Raw genomic sequence first — 18740 nt, 5'->3', positions numbered from 1 at the left:
GTTGCCAGCTTTTCACAATAAAACCCGCCCAAATGCTACTGGAAACTATACTAAAACTAGCCCAGTTGCTTTTAAAGGTGGATCCCCTTGATAAAAGTCTAATTCCGGGGATACATATCACACTACTGGGGTCGTTTCAACCCTCGGACATAAAAAAAAAAAAAACATATCGAGGAAACAATATTAAAATAATAACTTGGCAACACTGCCAGGCAGAAACGGTTCATGTGAAATTCATTGACAAACAAATAAATAAATAATAGGTTACGTGTGTATAAGAGAACTAAATTAAAATATTCGCCCAGCCAAAATTTGGACGTTTAATGACCGTTGAAAAGAAGTCTTCTGGCCGTAAATTACACGTCTTTTTTGCACGTCCCAGGACGTCTAAATGTATCATCTCTTAGATGCCCATTTTGCGTTAGTTTAGTGCATTGATTTATGTTCACAAGCCTTCACATAAACATCGTAAAGGCATTTAATTATGTCTTTATACATCTAAACTTTAAAAAGGTCAAAAATCGGTGCAGTCCTACCATGACGTCTATAAGGTCACAAACAAGAACACATTATTTGTGTACTTAAGGAAGAAGAGTGTTCTAATTTAGTACATTTTATTGTGAATATTACATTTTTACATTTATTACAATGTCTTCCATTTATTAAACAGCTACCATTTAAACAAGAAAAAAACTGTTTTACATTCATGTTAGAGGGGCATTTTTTTGTAAACAAGAAAATAACAGTACAGGATCACACATATGTATCTATTTTTAGAGTCGTCAAAATGTTTACTCTCATTTCCTTGGTCCACAAAGTGTGATTCATGTGTTCCACCATTGATGCATGGATATAGAAGTGCTCATTACTCAAACAAGTAAACAACAAAAATCCTGGATTATGGCTAACATGTTTTTAGAGTCTGTGAAAGATGTTTATGGCTCAATATTCTATCCACCACTCCCAGCTCTTCCTGGAGTGTGTTTCAGGTCTGCCATCGTCTGTAGTGTTTGGGCTCCAGCATCTGAGGGAAGAGAATATAAATATTAAAACTTGTTTTTTGTCTTTATGGTCCTATATCTAAATTTAAGATATAATGAAACAGGATTGCACATAATCTACAGTAATCTTATGTCAGTAAAATAATTTCTGCAATAAATGTGTATTAGATTTTAGCTGTGCTGATTCCTCTTCAATACAATGAGGTGTCCTTGAGAAAGACTCTTAACTAGGTGTGTAACTGTGAAAGTGAACAGCATAATTTCTGATAATGAAAGGTTGTCTTTTAGACAATGTGCCCTGAATTAATGATGGTATTAAAAATCAACTGAGAATTGTACATTAACAGAACTTTGGCATACCTGTTGTTTGGTCCTGGAAGGCTGACAGCCCAGGTGTGATGCTGTTGGACTAATGTAGTATGGAATGTAATCTGTCATGTGTTGATTTCTCTTTCCTCTCCTCATTGACCGCTCAGATTCAGTGAGAGTGGAACATCTGTTTAACTTAATTTACAGACTTCAGCATGTGATTTTCTTGAGGTCTTCCTACATTTACTTAACATTTCAGTCTCTCTCAAGTAATTTACTCCTAAAAGAAATTTAGAAAAGGCTACATCTGACAGTATTAACTTTTATTAAGTCATTAAACATACTGTGTGCTATTATCTGGTGCTTGTCAAAGACACTAAAATAATTAAAATGTTTTATTTGATTTATTTTTATACTAAAACATTCTTATTCTCTCACTAAATGTAACAAAAAAACAAAAAATTTAGCCAGGTGTCCTTGAGACAACCCCTAATCTATTACACCATGTTCTTGCAGTAGTAAATTCAGCAAACATTCACAGATTTAGACTGATTTGCCATAAATTCCTCTTGTATATGTATATACATTTCATAATAATAATAATAATAATACTAACAACAACAATATTGTATTGTAATGTATAAAAAACGGGTCGAATAATGGCTAAAATGTGTGGCTTCGCAATCACTTAACCACACAGGACACTTTGTTAATGTAATTTGACATGGAACAAGATGTAAATACAAACGTCATGTTTTTAATTCTGTTTTAGAAAAAAAGATTCTTTTTTTTTTTTCTTTTTGCTGGGCTGTATATGTAACATATATTGTACATTACAAAAAGTAATAATTTTACTAATTTCAATAAATGTACCATCAATAGTCATTGTATATCTGCTGTCTTTGAGCAACAGCGTCTGATTATTTTATGTTGTTTCATTTCTTATTTTATGGCTGACAGGGCGCGTGTGAACTGCGCATGCTCCTGATCTTGCGAACAAACCACGCCCATGATGTCGTCAAACAAAAGCTATTTTAAAGCAGCTCGTTGCGGAGGAGACTGCATTCTTTAATCGATGTATTAATTTTAACTACATCTGGCCGCTAGGGACATGGTTGGGATCCACTAAACAACGTAACTAAACTACGTAGTTGCTTTTTCGTAAACTATGATAAAATCGTTTTTTGCATTAATGACGTTAAGGCTGTAATTACGCTAATGATTTAAGTTGACCGTTACGGTTTCTCCGATAGTAAAGCCGCGCATGTTGACATCTCCTGAAATTTAGACCATCTCTGCTCAAACTGTAAACAACAGGAAGACATTACCGGAAATTATATAACAGAAAATGAAAGAGTGTGAATCGGCTCCGAATTATTTTTGCAATTTAAAAAAAAGAGTATACAATGTATCAGTATTTAAAAAGCATTATGTGAGAAAGGGGAAAACAAATCTGAGGAAAATAAATCACAGGATGTCTCTGGGAGAACAGATGAGAAACAACTGATTGATCAAAATCACGCAAGCATTGCAAAATGTATGTAATACCAAGGATACTAACAACCATTGCTTTGTTTCACACGGGTAAGTATGCTATTATATTTATCTTTGCTGTTTAAATGCTTGCTGTTACAATTTAAAATTTGTTGATTAGTGATATTAGATGAAAAATTATAGTGACTTAAGGGCACTATGTAAAATGTTTTTTCATCGCAAACCCACTAAAAAAAAACTCATTATCTTCTTTATTTTGATTAAATATGTATTGTTTTGTTTTGTTTTTTTTTCAACAAAATCTTAGTGTACATTTTATTTATGGTTATATTTAGTTGTCCATTTACATTTTTGCCTCTGAAAATGTATATTTGGACACAGACACAATCATCATAAACTGCACTCATACTAAGATTCTAAGAAGTTACAAGCGCATCTCAATAAATTGGAATGACGTTCATTTATTTCAGTAATTCAACTTTTTATACAACACTTTTAACAATACAGATTTTATTAAAGCACTGAACAGTATAAAATAGGAGAATACAATGATAGTTATGTATAATGAGCGAGCAGACAACCACCCAATAATGCATTACAATAATCTAACTTGAGGTCATAAACGCATTAATTAACATTTCTGCATTTGACGTTGAGAGCATAGGTCGTAATTTGGATGTATTTTTGAGATGGAAAAACTGTTCTACAAATGCTTGAAACATAGTTTTCGGAAGGAAAGATTGCTATCAAACAGCACACCTAGGTTCCTAACTGATAATGAAGAATTAACAGAGCATCCATCAAGACTGTGTTCTAGATTATTACATGTGGGGTTTTTAGATCCAATAATTAGCACCTCAGTTTTTTGGAATTTAGCATTAAGAAGTTATTCATCATCTAGTTTTTTTTATATCGACTATGCATTCTGGTGTATATCACTGGGCCTAATAAAATAAGTATCATCAGCATAACAGTGAAAGCTAACACCATGTCTCCTGATAATATCTCCCAGAGGTAACATGTAAAGTGTGAAAAGTAACAGTGCTAGTACTGAGCCTTGAGGTACTCCACATTTCAGTTGTGATCGATATGATACCTCCTCATTTACTGCTACTAACTGATAGATTGGTCTGTAATTCACTAAGTCTTTGGGGTCAATTTGAAGATTTTGGGGACAAAAACACCCAACAGAAAACCTTACCAGAGCACAAAAGCACAAATAATTCTTAAAGAAATAAAGAGGCAAAGTTGGAAAAATATGTATCAAATTTGACGTCACTGACACCAACAAAAAAGTTTGGGATATGGTCTTTGGAAAATCAATCTTTTACAATACAGGAACTTCTTGAAAGCCATTAAAAAATCCAACGACACCACCGTTGGGCCAGGTAAAATTCATTACCAGTTTTTGAAGCATCTACCTCACAAGGTTTTAATGATTCTCTTGAATATTTTCAATCACATATGGAAATCAGGAGAAGTACCTGTTCATTGGAAAGCAACTTTTATACCAATACCTAAACCAGGAAAAGATCCTACTGATTTGAATAATTATTGACCAATAGCCTTAATTACTTGCCTATGTAAAACCATGGAACGAATGATAAATGATCGACTGGTGTGGGTTTTAGAAGAAGATCAAAAGATCAGTAAATATCAGTGGGGATTTAGACAAGGGAAAAGTATGACCATCTTATAAGATTGGAATCTATTGTATGCAATGGCTTTTTTAAAAAAAGCACATGTAGTTGCAGTATTCTTCGATTTAAAAAAAGCTGGAGACATGGAGATATGATATTTTTTTTATCAGAATTGCATTTACAAGAATCAGGAGTGCCCCAAGGAATTATACTTTCAGTAACCCTTTTTAATAATAAAATTAATTGTATTGTGAGTGCTATTGGACCAAACATATTTCATAGTCTGTATGTAGATGATGCGTGTATTTGTTAGAAAGGGAAAAACATGAACATAATTGAGAGACAGTTACAAATGTGTATAAGTAAAATGTATGACTGGTCAGTACGAAATTATTTTAAATTCTCTAAACAAAAAACTGTATGTATGCATTTTTGCCTTCTGAGATCTATACACTTAGATCCAGAGTTATTTTTAGAAAGAGAACCAATAAAAGTTGTAAAAGAGACAAAGATCTTTTTGATAAGAAATTGTCTTTTATTCCATATATAACAAATGTTACAAAATAGATGCTTTAAAGCAATAGATATTATAAAAGTTCTTGCAAAGATTAAATGGGGTGCAGATTATAAAGTACTCTTGAGACTCCATAGGACATTAGTTCGGTCAAAATTGGACTATGGAAGTATAATCTATGGATGTTCCAAAAATACTTAATAATAAATGAAATAATTAAAATGTTGGACACTCTACATCATACTGGATTGAGACTTGCTTTAGCAGCCTTTAGGACATCTCCAATTCAAAGTCTGTATAGAGAAGCAAGAGAACCATCACTATACAGGTCCTTCTATACTTTCATACATTTAGATTCATTACACACAACTGAGGTAGTTCAAGCCTTTTATTGTTTTAATATTGATGATTTTGGCATACAGCTCATGAAAACCCAAAATTCCTATCTCAAAAAATGTGCATATTTCTTTCGACCAATAAAAGAAAAGTGTTTTAATACAAAAAAAAGTCAACCTTCAATTAATTATGTTCAGTTATGCACTCAAATAATTAGCATATCATGAAAAGGTTCTCTAAACGAGCTTTTAACCTAATCATCTGAATCAACTAATAAACTCTAAACACCTACAAAAGATTCCTGAGGCTTTTAAAAACTCCCAGCCTGGTTCATGAATAAAAACGCAATCATGGTTAAGACTGCCGACCTGACTGCTGTCCAGAAGGCCATCATTGACACCCTCAAGCAAGAGGGTTTGACACAGAAAGAAATTTCTGAACGAATAGGCTGTTTCCCAGAGTGCTGTATCAAGGCACCTCAGTGGGAAGTCTGTGAGAAGGAAAATGTGTGGCAGAAAACGCTGCACAACGAGAGAGAGGTGACCGGACCCTGAGGAGGAAGATTGTGAGAAGGGCCGATTCCAGACCTTGGGGACCTGCGGAAGCAGTGGACTGAGTCTGGAGTAGAAACATCCAGAACCACCGTGTACAGGCGTGTGTAGGAAATGGGCTACAGGTGCCGCGATTCCCCAGGTCAAGCCACTTTTGAACCAGAAACAGCGGCAGAAGCGCCTGACCTGGGCTACAGAGAAGCAGCACTGGACTGTTGCTCAGTAGTCCAAAGTACTTTCGGGAATCAAGGTGCCAGAGTCTGGAGGAAGACTGGGGAGAGGGAAATGCCAAAATGCCTGAAGTCCAGTGTTAAGTACCCACAGTCAGTGATGGTCTGGGGTGTCATGTCAGCTGCTGGTGTTGGTCCACTGTGTTTTATCAAGGGCAGGGTCAATGCAGCTAGCTACTTCATGCTTCCATCTGCTGAAAAGCTTTATGGAGATGAAGATTTCAGTTTTCAGCACGACCTGGCACCTGCTCATAGTGCCAAAACCACTGGTAAATGGTTTACTGACCATGGTATTATTGTGCTCAATTGGCCTGCCAACTCTCCTGACCTGAACCCCATAAAGAATCTGTGGGATATTGTGAAGAGGAAGTTGAGAGATGCAAGATCCAACACTCTGGATGAGCTTAAGGCCGCTATCGAAGCATCCTGGGCCTTCATAACACCAACAGCAGTGCCACAGGCTGATTGCCTCCATGCCACGCCACATTGAAGCAGTCATTTCTGCAAAAGGATTCCCAACCAAGTATTGAGTGCATAACTGAACATAATTATTTGAAGGTTGACTTTTTTTTGTATTAAAACACTTTTCTTTTATTGGTCGGATGAAATATGCACATTTTTTGAGATAGGAATTTTGGGTTTTCATGAGCTGTATGCCAAAATCATCAATATTAAAACAATAAAAGGCTTGAACTACTTCAGTTGTGTGTAATGAATCTAAAATATATGAAAGTCTAATGTTTACCAGTACATTACAGAAAATAATGAACTTTATCACAATATGCAATTTTTTTGAGAAGGACCTGTATAATAGAAGGCTAAAATTGACTCTCAATTATGCTGTTAAAATAAAAACCAACAAAAGCAACCCAGCATATTCTTCAGTCGTTCATCCTCAACATTTATATATGTTCAAAACATTTTGGAAAGTGCATACCTGGACAAAGTTCAGTCTTCACAGCATAAGCTTCTGCATTGCTTTTAGCCCTGGAACAAATAGAAAAAAAGCATAATTGTTGTGTTGGAAGTAAAGTAGTTCATTACTGCTATACTCTTGGGGAATTTAAGTACCTGTTGTCACTTTATTTTTCGTTAATTTAGTCAGTGTATTGAAAAAATACGGGGGTTGTCTTTGTTTTCTTTTAAAAGAGATGAAAAATAATCAGATCTACTTTATGTTTTTCTATACAATCGTATACTTTCCCATCAGGCAATATGAAATACTTCTAATTTAGTTTTTTCTGCACCTGCGCTCCATTTTCCGGGCTGCTCTCTTTAGGGTGCGAGTGTTTTCATTATACCACAGAGTCAGATTGTTTTCTTTATCTAAAGTTCCAGAAAAAAAAGAGAGTGCATAGTTAGTTACATCATCAAGTGGTTCTACCATACTTGTAACCAGGTGCAGAGTTGACGGTTTTAGCCATATGGAGTTCACACAAGACTAGATACTGATCTGAAATATCATCACTTTGTTGCTTGGTCTTGAGCGCTTGAACTTTGGTGGAGAGTTTGTGTCCATCAGGCTCCAGGAAACTTTTTGCAAAGGTGTATCAAAGCTCTTTCGATAACTTAGATTCAAGGCATATATTAGCACAATCAGCAATGCAACACCCTAAGTTACATTACCAAGCCCTTCTAGTGCTGTAACTCCTTCAATAACTACTCCAACATCTGCAGGTTCATCTTCACATTCTTCACCTCCTTCACATCTGATGACAAAAAATGCCCATTACCATCTCTTTGAGGGCAGTTTCAGTGTTAAAAGAAAAATATATCAACATCTATAAACAGAACAAAGTACATTAATAATAATAATAATAATAATAATAATAATAATATAACATTTATTGTTATACACAAAAAAATATTGTCAAAATATTTAGGTAATCATACCATGTACTCCTTGATGAGATTGTCAGGATCCTCATTTAGGTAGACAAACAAGGCTTTGAGGACACACTCCCTCTTAACATTAATGCAGGCACACTAGGGACAATAAAGAAAATTAGCATGTACCAATAAGAGTGAGATGCTAAAATTAACACCAATACCAATAAATTAATACATTTTCAAGTCACACAAGACATAATTGAAAGGTGATCTCTTTCACGCATAAAAATCATGGATTCTGTCATGAATTCTTACGTATCAGTCGACATAATAAAACAGTTGGCTAAAATTATTTCTAATCACACTGATGCAAATGGACGGAAAAGTTCCTTTGCTGTTTAATTCAGTTTCCACCTTAAAATCATGCAATCTGCCATAAATACATTACGTTCAACCAACATAATAAAAATGTTATCTAATATTGTTTCTAATTACATTGATGTAAATGAATAGATGAGTGAAGTTAACAGTTACTTGTTCGTTTGCTGTTTAATACAGTTTCTGACGCGGCCATCTCATTTAGGCTTAAAATCGTGCATTTTGTCATAATAACACATTAGTATCAACTGCCATTATGGAAAAGTTTGATATTGTTTCTAATTACATGGATGGAAACGGATGAACACGTACCTGTTCTTTTTAAGCTTATTTTCAGTTAATGTAGCGGCCGCGACGATCTCTTTCAGACGCTATTTTATGATTGTTGCCGCTTAGATATGCAAATTGCGTCACAGCAAATTTCCGCTTCCTTTAGGTTGAGAATGTCGTTTATTCTCAGGATGTTTTGACTGACTTTATAAAAACACACATTTTATATGTGCAATTGCTTTTTTTCTCAACATTATTTGTATCAGTTTGATTATCTAGTTTCTTCTTCATCCTCTTCTATGGATTTACTGGCGGGTCGCATACAAACTTTTTGGGTGCATACCGCCACCTGATGCGCTGGAGTGTGAAGTGATTTCAGACTAGGTGTATATTATGGTGTCTATATTCTAAGTCCATTATTATTAAGTAATTGCATGATTTTCTTTATTATTTTACCAGAGTATTGTTCAGTGTTTAATATGTTGCATACGGAAAAGTTCTCTTCTAGTTTCTTCCTTCCAAATTAAAGTTCTTTTAAATTAGTATGTATGAATAATTTTTATGTGCTTTATTTTTCAAAACTTAGAAAATAGATATTAGACCAAGTGTGAACAACAGTAAAGGCCTTAATTTTTTAAATTAAATTTTCATTTATGTCGCTTTGCACTACATGTGCACAATAAATGTTGATTATTAAACACATTAGCTTTATTTTGTCACTAGACATACTAATAGACTAATGTGTGCTTTATTCAACACAAACCAAATGCCCTTTAAATGGATATAATACACTGTCTTTCAAATAACAGCAAGTTAAGACAAATAACAAACACCAATAACCATTTAATTGCACTTCTATAATTATAGTCAAGTTATAAATTAATAAATAAAAATATTTAAAATAAAGCATAAATATTGTATAAGTTATTACATATTTTGTAATTCAGTCATAACAGTTTCACTGAGCTAAGTGATTGAAACGTGTACAATTAAAATGAAAAGTTTAAGTTAAACCAATGAGTGACAGTTTTAAGTTAGTTTAACATAATGCAATCACATTGAAATGAAAAATAGCCACAATGGCATTAATTCAACATGAATTGTTTAGGTAAAGTGAACAGAACTGAAAATTCATTTTTTTTTTTTGTGGGCTATGAGCTTCTCTACCTTCCTCTAGACTCTAGGCCTTGATTTTCAATTACCATTGGGCAATAGTCCAGTTCTTTCTCCTTAACCTAGGTAAGATGTGGTTCAGGAGTGGCTTAACAAGACAAATACAACAACTGTAGCCAAATTCCTTCACACGTCTATGTGGGGTGACTCTTGATGACTTGACCCCTGCCTCAGTTCATTCCTCAGTTCATTCCATCCACTCAAATTCTTGAATCGATATTTGCTTGACAATCCTCATAAGACTGCGGTTCTCTCGGTTGGTTGTGCATCTTTTTCTTCCACACTTTTTCCTTCCACTCAACTTTCTGTTAACAGGCTTGGTTGGATGTAGCATTCTGTAAACAGCCAGCTTCTATGGCAATGTTTGTGTCTTACCCTCCTTGTGAAAGGTGTCAATGATTGTCTTCTGGACTACTGTCAGATCAGCAGTCTTTCCTATGATTGTGTAGCCTAGTGAAACAAACTGAGAGACCACATTGAAGGCAGGTGTTTTGAGTTGATTAATTCATTGACATGTCACCATATTCTAATTTCAGAGAATTTGTGGGTTTTTGTTAATTGCGAGCCAATATCAACACAATTAAATGAACCAAATACTTAAATTACTTCAGTCTGTATGCATTGTATTTTTTAATACACAGAAGTCACAATTTGAGTTAAATTAAAATGTGAACTATACTTTTCCAGAACATTCTAATTTATTTAGATGCACCATTTTTATTTTTGAAAATGTACATTTTCAATAAGTAACAAGATTGTGAAGTTTATGTTGCAGAACTGAACATACAATCAAGTTATACTGAAGACAAGCTTCATCGTTAAAATCTCCTGTTCTGAAAGTGCACTTCTCCCCTGCTAGTTCTGTGAAGAGTCTGAACCAACATAAGATCAGACATTAATTCACAGTTCTTTATTAAGCATTCCCATGACTATTCAATCCTGAATGTGCTCATTTTAGTTTACAGACGTCAATGTTTTCCAGCTTTTTCTCTTTCACCAGGACGTTGTACTCTTTGATAGAAACAGACTCACTTATGAATCACAAGAAATACTCCTTGTATTTTCTTAAGACATCATCAGATCTTTTCTTGTCACTCTGCTTGTTTTTTTAAAATATGTGTTCAGCTTTATTTCTCAAGACATAGATTAATGAACTAACAATGCAATTACATACTTTAAAGGCATTATGCAGCTGTGTTTTGCAATAAAGGTAAAAAACAAACAAATATGTGTATGTATATTCCTATGTATATGAATTTAAAATGATACTGTATTTCTTAAGTCTATCTAAAAGTTTTAATTTTTACCTCTTAAGGATTGTGCATGGAAATACCTGCTCCTGTACATCTGGTCCTGTCTTCACAATATTTTGTCCACTTGTTGTCCTGGAAAATGGGGCCAGGCTCTCCTGACGGTGTCCACTATACAGTCGGCGTGCATGCGCTCAAGTATGTGATGTACTGTTTTCACACATTTCACACAAATCAAAATGTCATAAGTAATTTTGGTTACTCTTAAAAAAAAATGTTTAGAAAAATGTACAGTATAAAGTAATACATGATAGATGAAATTACTATAATTTATGTATTGCAACAATCCCAGAAGAGGTATACCAAAAGTCCAAACGACGATGAGTTCGATCCTGGTAGGATAAATTAGTTTTGAGTGAGTAACAGAGCAAAATTTAAGTCCCTTATCACTTCAAACATATGAACATAGATTTGGATTTTAGCTCACAAAATTAATAATGTTTGTGATCTTTTTTATGTTGTATATTTTATTGTTCTATTATCAGTCACAACATGCCATTTGTGTTCCACAGCAAATAAAATAAAAACTACATTGCAAGCAATGCTTAAACAATTACAGAAATGTTAATTTTAAGGATGTAAAGTGTTGCAACTTTAAAACCATTCTTCGAAAGGAGAAAGCAGCACACAGAAGTCCTATGACAACTGAATACAATATATTCTAAATGATAATTAAACTATTTTAGTATTCTGTAAATGCGCTCATATGTTACGAATTTAAATTTTAGATGCTGTCAATATGTCAATATTATGTTTACATGTCACTATTGTACGTATACAGACGTAAGTAAATGTATGGTAGTTCCGCATAAAAATACATATGAAAACTCATCAGAACATGCTGGAAATGCAAGCTCAGTTTTAAATTCATTAAATTGGTAAAATTTTAAATGTAAGGTTTGATTCTGTTTAGATGATTTTGCCCTATACCATGCTTATTCTAATTCTGATTCTGTTCTTTGTTGACAGTGGGGGAGACTTGGTGGTGAAGGAGTGTGAAAAGGTAACATTCCCTCTGCAATGCAATCTCACAGAAGCATTTTCTGATATGGAGGACACCTATTACGTCCACGTGACTGCTGCTCTGGGCAACCTCACTCGACACCTTCTTTCTGCAACCCATTCAAACCCATTTATAATAGTAAGAGTGAGACTTTCTTACATTTACATTTAGTCATTTTGCAGACACTTTTATCCAAAGCAACTTACAATTGAGAGTACAATTGTAACTTTCTTGTGATCTTTTTATTTTGTAGGACTATATATATATATATATATATATATATATATATATATATATATATATATATATATATATATATATACATGTCTTGCATATAAATCTTTATCTATATAAATTTTATGGGGATCTGTAATCTGTTCCTCAATTATTCAATGAAATTGTCAATATAACATTTTATTTAGAATAGCTATTTTAATATTTTAATATTTTACATAAGAGAGACTTAAAAATATATAAATCTCTTTTAATGAAAGTATTTTAAATATTTTATATTTTATACTATAACAACTAAATTAGCTACTTTTCTATAAATTCTCTATAACATCACTCTAGCTGAAGCATTATAATCCTGTTCATACTAAAAGTGCATCTTGCACTTTTTTCTTTTATTTAGTATTATTTATCAGTTCAGAGCACCTTGCCATTGACAAATAATTTAACAATTATTGCAGTAAGACAACTGAAACTTAATAATCAAAAACAAATGTACTATAATTTAGCTTTTGATTAATATATAACAAAATTATTCAACTTGTCTTCTGCCATACATAAGTATTTAAATGTCAAAATAATAATAGCCTGATTAAAAATTACATGATGGTATATTTTAATAATCATTTTTATTTGAGGTCAGCTAATGATTTTTATTTATTTTATTTTATTTTATTTTTTAAATTTGGTACATAATATTCACATCACTACTGGGAGCCCAATATCTCCATTCAAATTATGATAATTTTACAATATTTAATGCTCATCGAGCAGAGCTTCATGATTTATCTATATTATACAGTTTTTTGTTTTTTTTGTCGAACATCAGTTCTTACCTTACCAAATTCATACTTTTTTAAAATGGGTTTAGGTAGGGCTGGACAATAATTTAATATCAGTATGTGTTTCGATATAATTATTTACGATAACAGTGGTATGATTTTTAAACACACATCCAATATTTTTGTATACATTACCAGTGTTTCCCATACATTGATTTATTTGTTGCATTTGATTTCATTGAAGTGAAGACATTTTCATTTTTATCTGATAAAGCAAAAGTTTTTGAACAGTAAGATTTCTTTTTTAATCTTTTGTTCACCAAGGCTGTATTTATTTAATCCAAAGTACAGCAAAAACAGTAAAATATAATTTATCATTTTATTTAGGAAGTGTGCTTAAAAGGCAGTTTGATCGATGATAAAGGCAGTTAAATAGTGTTCATATCGATATCAAAATTATATAGACTGAAATTAAGAAATATATTGTGATATAAATTTTCACCATATCATCCAGCCCTAGGTTTTGGAGATTTTTGTAGTTTGGGGAACAGATACAGTAATAATATATAGGTGAAAGAGTGTCTATGTGCTGAGATTTACCCGACTTCTGTGACGTGAGGCGGCTAGCAGGCAGTTGGTTTAGCCAGTCTGTCTGCTTCCAGACCTGGGCCCTAGTTATAGGTATTTCTAGATATTTCTAGACAGAAGAGTGGCACCACCCCAGGTCAGGTCTGCTCCAAAAACTCCTATGTTACCCACCCAGCACCACTTAAACATCCAGCCATTTAGTGTCGGCAGTCTGCTATGTATCTCACAAATAATTAGTGCCATAGTTAACAACAGTTTTACTGAAATTACGTTTAGCATTAGCCCACACTTTTATATTGGCCAAGATGTCAGGTGCTCTGGCTCTCAGTCTTGAACTATGGTTATTTCTATTTTCGCGTTTTGTACTATAGAATTGCCAGTAACAATCATTGACTTGATTGCACAGATACTAGCTGTGCTGGATGATGACATCACTGAATTCATTGATGAATTACCTTTGAAAATTGACACAATTTGTTTTGTTAAAAGAGCTACATAAATAACGGTGACTCCACTATGACTCACCTTCATTGATTCCAACTCATTACATGTTGGAGCGAGAGAGGAAAAGACAGAAAAGTGATGGTAAAGCACAAATGATAATTTAACAGGCTAGCAAAATGCTTATCTGCTGTTCTAGTGATGTCTTCTAGCTAGTGATGTCAAATGAATTTGATAGACAATATCACATTATATATGTATATATATGTATATAATCACATGTGGCACAATGTCTCCTACAGCATTTTTTTTTTTTAATGTCTTTTGTGTTATGTTTTATTTTTTCCTCTTACAGCCACCTATGAACCTCCGCTGCTGACAGTAACTGCGTGTAATCAGTCTCTCTGTATATATCTCAGAGCACCTGCTGAGAACCTCCACCACGTCTACAATTCATTCAAGTCTTACTATAGATTGACAGTCAGCAGTGAAGATAGAGCAGAGGTGAGAGAAATAACTTGTCACGGTTTAATTTGGTTTAAACACCAGAGGTGTGATGTATACTTTAAACAATAAGATCACATAAAAAAGAAAATGTATTTATTCAAAAAGATTTATTCAAGCTCAGGGTATCTAAAGCCGCTTTTCCACTATTGGACCAAACAGTTTTAAGAATGGTAAAGAACAGATTATTGCAGCTGTGGCAACACAGTGTGGGAGGCAGAAGGCAACAAGTGCAGAGCTGAAAAGGGGCAGGGCTACATAAGGTCATAATCAAAATGAGACTTTCAAAATCAGAGTTTTATTTGCAAAGTGTCCACAAACACACAGTCTCCTACTGATCTACTGCAGTATCTCTTTACAGTAATGTTGTATTTGCGGTTCTTTGTGTTCACTTATAGTTTTACGTGGATACTGAAGGGTTAAATAATGTGACCCTCAAGGACCTGGCCCCTGGCCGAAGGTACTGTGTGAATGTCAGCATCACTGATCACAGCCCACCCAACAGACCAGCAGTATGTGCCTCCGTTCCCGAAAGATCAAATGTTTCAGGTACAGTATTTGTTTTTTTTACAAAATGTAATAGAATGCAACGATATTACAAAAATTCAATGGCTAATGCATCAGCTAATCATGTCTTTGACAGCAGTTTAAATTTCAGTAGCTCTAAACGTTGTTGGATTTGACGTATTGATAGTTTTCATGTGATGTCACACTCTTATAGGAACACCCCCCTGCAAAACAAAGCTGTTCTCCACTGACCGCCAGTTACTTTAACACAGTTTGCATGTAAAAAGTAGTAATAAATGTAATAAAATGCAGATATTAAAAAGTGAAATTCAGTAAACACCTTATTGATTATGTATATTTTGTGTAATGCAATGTGTTTTTGTGGTTTAATTTAAAAAAAAAAATTCCACTGAAATGTAAAAAAAAACCTTGTTCCATTAACTTTAGACTTTAGACCAAGTTTGAGTTGGTCTTTGGCGCAGTATATTTTGATGTATATTATATTATATTTTTCGATGTGCCTGAACAAACCTCTTTTTAGACCAGCGCCGTGCTGATAGGGCCCAGGGTCTCCAGCATCCGGCAGCTGGAGAGGCTGGGCCCTATCATACAACTGGCAAGTGTTAGTGCTTCTTTCTTTGCATAAACATTTGTGAGCAGTGTTATAAAATAAACCCACACTTAGGCCTTATAGCTTGTCAACAGCTTGTAACAATCCAAAAAACAAAGGGTAACTTAAAATTGCACCATATGAGACCTTTAAGTAAATATCAATATATCAAGACACTGTAAAAACACTTAAAATGTTTTGTCGCGCTGTTTATCCATTAAAATACTGCCACAGGGGCTTACTGGAAATTGCCACTTGTGAAAGCACTTTAATTTTTATTGTATTGTAGCACAGATCATCAAGTCAAGACCAAGCATTGGCATCAAGTGTGAAAGCATCTTTAGCTCAGCTTGACTATAAGAGCCATTTTCCTCAGATGCGTCCTGGCCAGGATTTTCTAAAATATCTAGGTTTTGGTTTTGTTTGTGTGCAGACCAATTGGTGTATGACATCAGTTCCTAATGTTTTTTTAAAATGCTCTCAATGTACTTTATATCAAAGCAAAATCCTGGCAAGGATGTATCTGAAAAAATGGCACGTATGGTCAGTGTACATAAGCTAGAAAACTGGTAAAACTAGACATAACTGAAACACTGAACATGTGAACATTTTGTGAATTTGCCCCCAAATATGCTAAAATCCAGTGTTGTATATTTGTTTTAGATGTCATTATCTCTGTTATCCTGTGTCTGCTGATGGTGCTGTTAGTGATGTGCACACCAAGATATGTTTATTGCCGTTTCTGTGTAAAAAGAGATCTTCCTCCAGCTCTGGTAAGTCATGATATGCAAGCGTCTAAGGTATCTAAACAGAGGCATGGTAAAACAAGTGTTAGTTTCACAAAAAACAACCATCTTAATTAATGTTTTAGGTTTAAAAAAAATTGGATCAATGTACTCCACCCTCAGGTCATTCAAAATGTTACATATGTTCAGATAAAAAAGCTAACTTAAATAAGAAATGTAAACAAATAAATACATACATCACAATAATCAGTTATTTAACATGACTCCAGCCCATTAATTTACATCTTGGGAAGTGAAAGGCTGTGTTTGTAAGAAACAATTCCATCATCTTAATGTGTGTGTGTATTATATGGATTCTTAAGATTTGGTTCAGGAGCATATATCACACTGGTGGATCATAACCAGGTTATAAGTACTGCTGCAAAATGCAAAAAGAAAAAAAAAAAAAAGAACCAGGAGACAAAAAAAATGCAATTAATGGAAAACTACATTTAACTCAAACAGGCTGTTCATCAGCTGATCAAATGTTTAAGACCATAGCCTTAAAAAGTTTAAATCTGTACAAAAATACGGCTTTCATGTCATTGTCATCAGTAAATTATAAGTGTTACAGACTAAAGAACAAAGATAAAAAGTCTTTCTGTCGTTGAATGTTTTAGGATTGTTGAGGCGCACAAGCAAGTGCTCTCAGAACACTTCACAAACATCAGTTTCACAATTGAAGATTCTGAGAGTGATGGGCCAAAAATGTAAGCTGTAGAACAAAAAAGAATCAGGGGAACATGCAGGGTGATCCAAAAGATCATCAAGCTGTTGTTGTAAACTACAGTGTTTTCCTGTTGAAAGACCCAGTCATTAAGGCTCAGACAAAGTCCTCAGTCAAGAGGGATTGTAACTTTTTAAGGCTATGGCTTTAAACTTTAATCAGCCTGTTTGAGTTTAAATGCAGTTGTTGTTTTTTTTTAATAAATTGCCTATTTTCTATTATTTTTGTCTCTTGGACCTTTTTCTTATTTTGGCATTTTGAAGCAGTACTTATATCCTGGTTATGATCCACCAGCTTGAAATATAAATACATGTAATGTTTCCCCTGGTCTTAAGATTTTGTTTTTTTGGTTTTTTTCCAGAGTTCATTTCAGAGTACAGATAAAGTTATTCTCGTCACTGCTGATGAATCTATTAATGAGGTCCATGAGGAGAGCAGCGCCATTGAAAAGATAAAAACAAACAAAGAGGAAAATAACCTGAAGGAAGAGACAGAGGAGGTTTTGAAACATGAGACACTAATGGCACACTATCTGAACACTCGAGGTTCCCTGCTCTCTGTTTTTCCAACGTCATTTAGCTCTGTTTTGCTTATTAATCAAACTCCAGATACAAGCCTCGCACCTTCCACAGATGCTCAGAGTGGTAGTCTGATTGTGTTTGAAGGCAGTCAAATCCATACTGAACAAACAGCTTCGGCTAGGTTCCCTAAAGGAGTCAGCGCACTTCAGAATTTCAGTTCTGTTTTCCCCACACACATGGGCGATGAAGACCAAGAGAGCAGTACAGATGTTAACCTGTTTTCTGTGATGTTAGGCGGAGTTTCTGATAAAAACTGCAACACTGAGGATGTGCAGGTATCATGTCCTCAGCATCTGTTACAGACTTGTGCTACATCTACCTGGATTTGTGATTCACAGTCCCAAAACCCTCAAAAGTCCGTTCAAATTAACGTTTCAGAGGAAGAAGATGATGACGATTCAGGGTACTTAAGTCGAAATTAGATTCCTCAAGAAATTGTTGGGTCTGGATGCCCCTTTACGGTTCTTTACCGCCGAAGTCACTCTTGTTAAAATAAAGACACGACAATTTGTTCAATTTAAGAGCTTGCAAGTGGCGTCTTCAGTTGCAAGCGGGAGCAAACGGTCCAGTCTGCCTTGGTTTGCATCTGAAAGCCCCACCAGAAAACCTCCTTTTATTGTGAAAAGATAAGAAAACACACCATGTTACAAAGTGGAGCAAGGTTGAGTTCTGAGATTAAGACTGTCTTCCCAAAACTTGCGAGAAAGCGGCCTTGGTACGCGATAAGCAGGAACTGAGTCCAAGATATGAGAGAACAAGCAATCCTTGAAGATATGCACACACATCTGCTCTGGAAATTTCCATCATGCAGTCACTTAATGTCAACATTAAGTTATAGAAAATCATGTTTCATCTAACAGAAATGAACAGTCTTTTACATCAGTTGAGACTGAGAATAGATATGGCAATCTTAAAGCACACACAAAGCATTCTGAGATGTATACT

The 18740-nt window shown here is 34.3% G+C and overlaps 1 protein-coding gene across 1 annotated transcript; it reads left to right on the top strand.

The window, feature by feature from the left end:
- The first annotated feature begins 2373 nt into the window (after positions 1–2373).
- On the top strand, positions 2374–18368 carry LOC122351653 (interferon alpha/beta receptor 2-like). The gene is given in 8 exon segments (XM_043248875.1): positions 2374–2894; positions 11042–11174; positions 12006–12127; positions 12130–12177; positions 14437–14585; positions 14984–15134; positions 16366–16475; positions 17576–18368. Coding segments are annotated over 8 exon segments (1404 nt in total). The 5' UTR covers positions 2374–2845; the 3' UTR covers positions 18218–18368.
- Positions 18369–18740: the final 372 nt, after the last annotated feature.

The sequence above is a fragment of the Puntigrus tetrazona genome, chromosome 9, assembly GCF_018831695.1.
Source record: "Puntigrus tetrazona isolate hp1 chromosome 9, ASM1883169v1, whole genome shotgun sequence".
Classification (NCBI taxonomy): Eukaryota; Metazoa; Chordata; class Actinopteri; order Cypriniformes; family Cyprinidae; genus Puntigrus; species Puntigrus tetrazona.
Note: the sequence above shows the minus strand (reverse complement) of the source record. Positions and strands in the feature narration are given on the sequence as shown.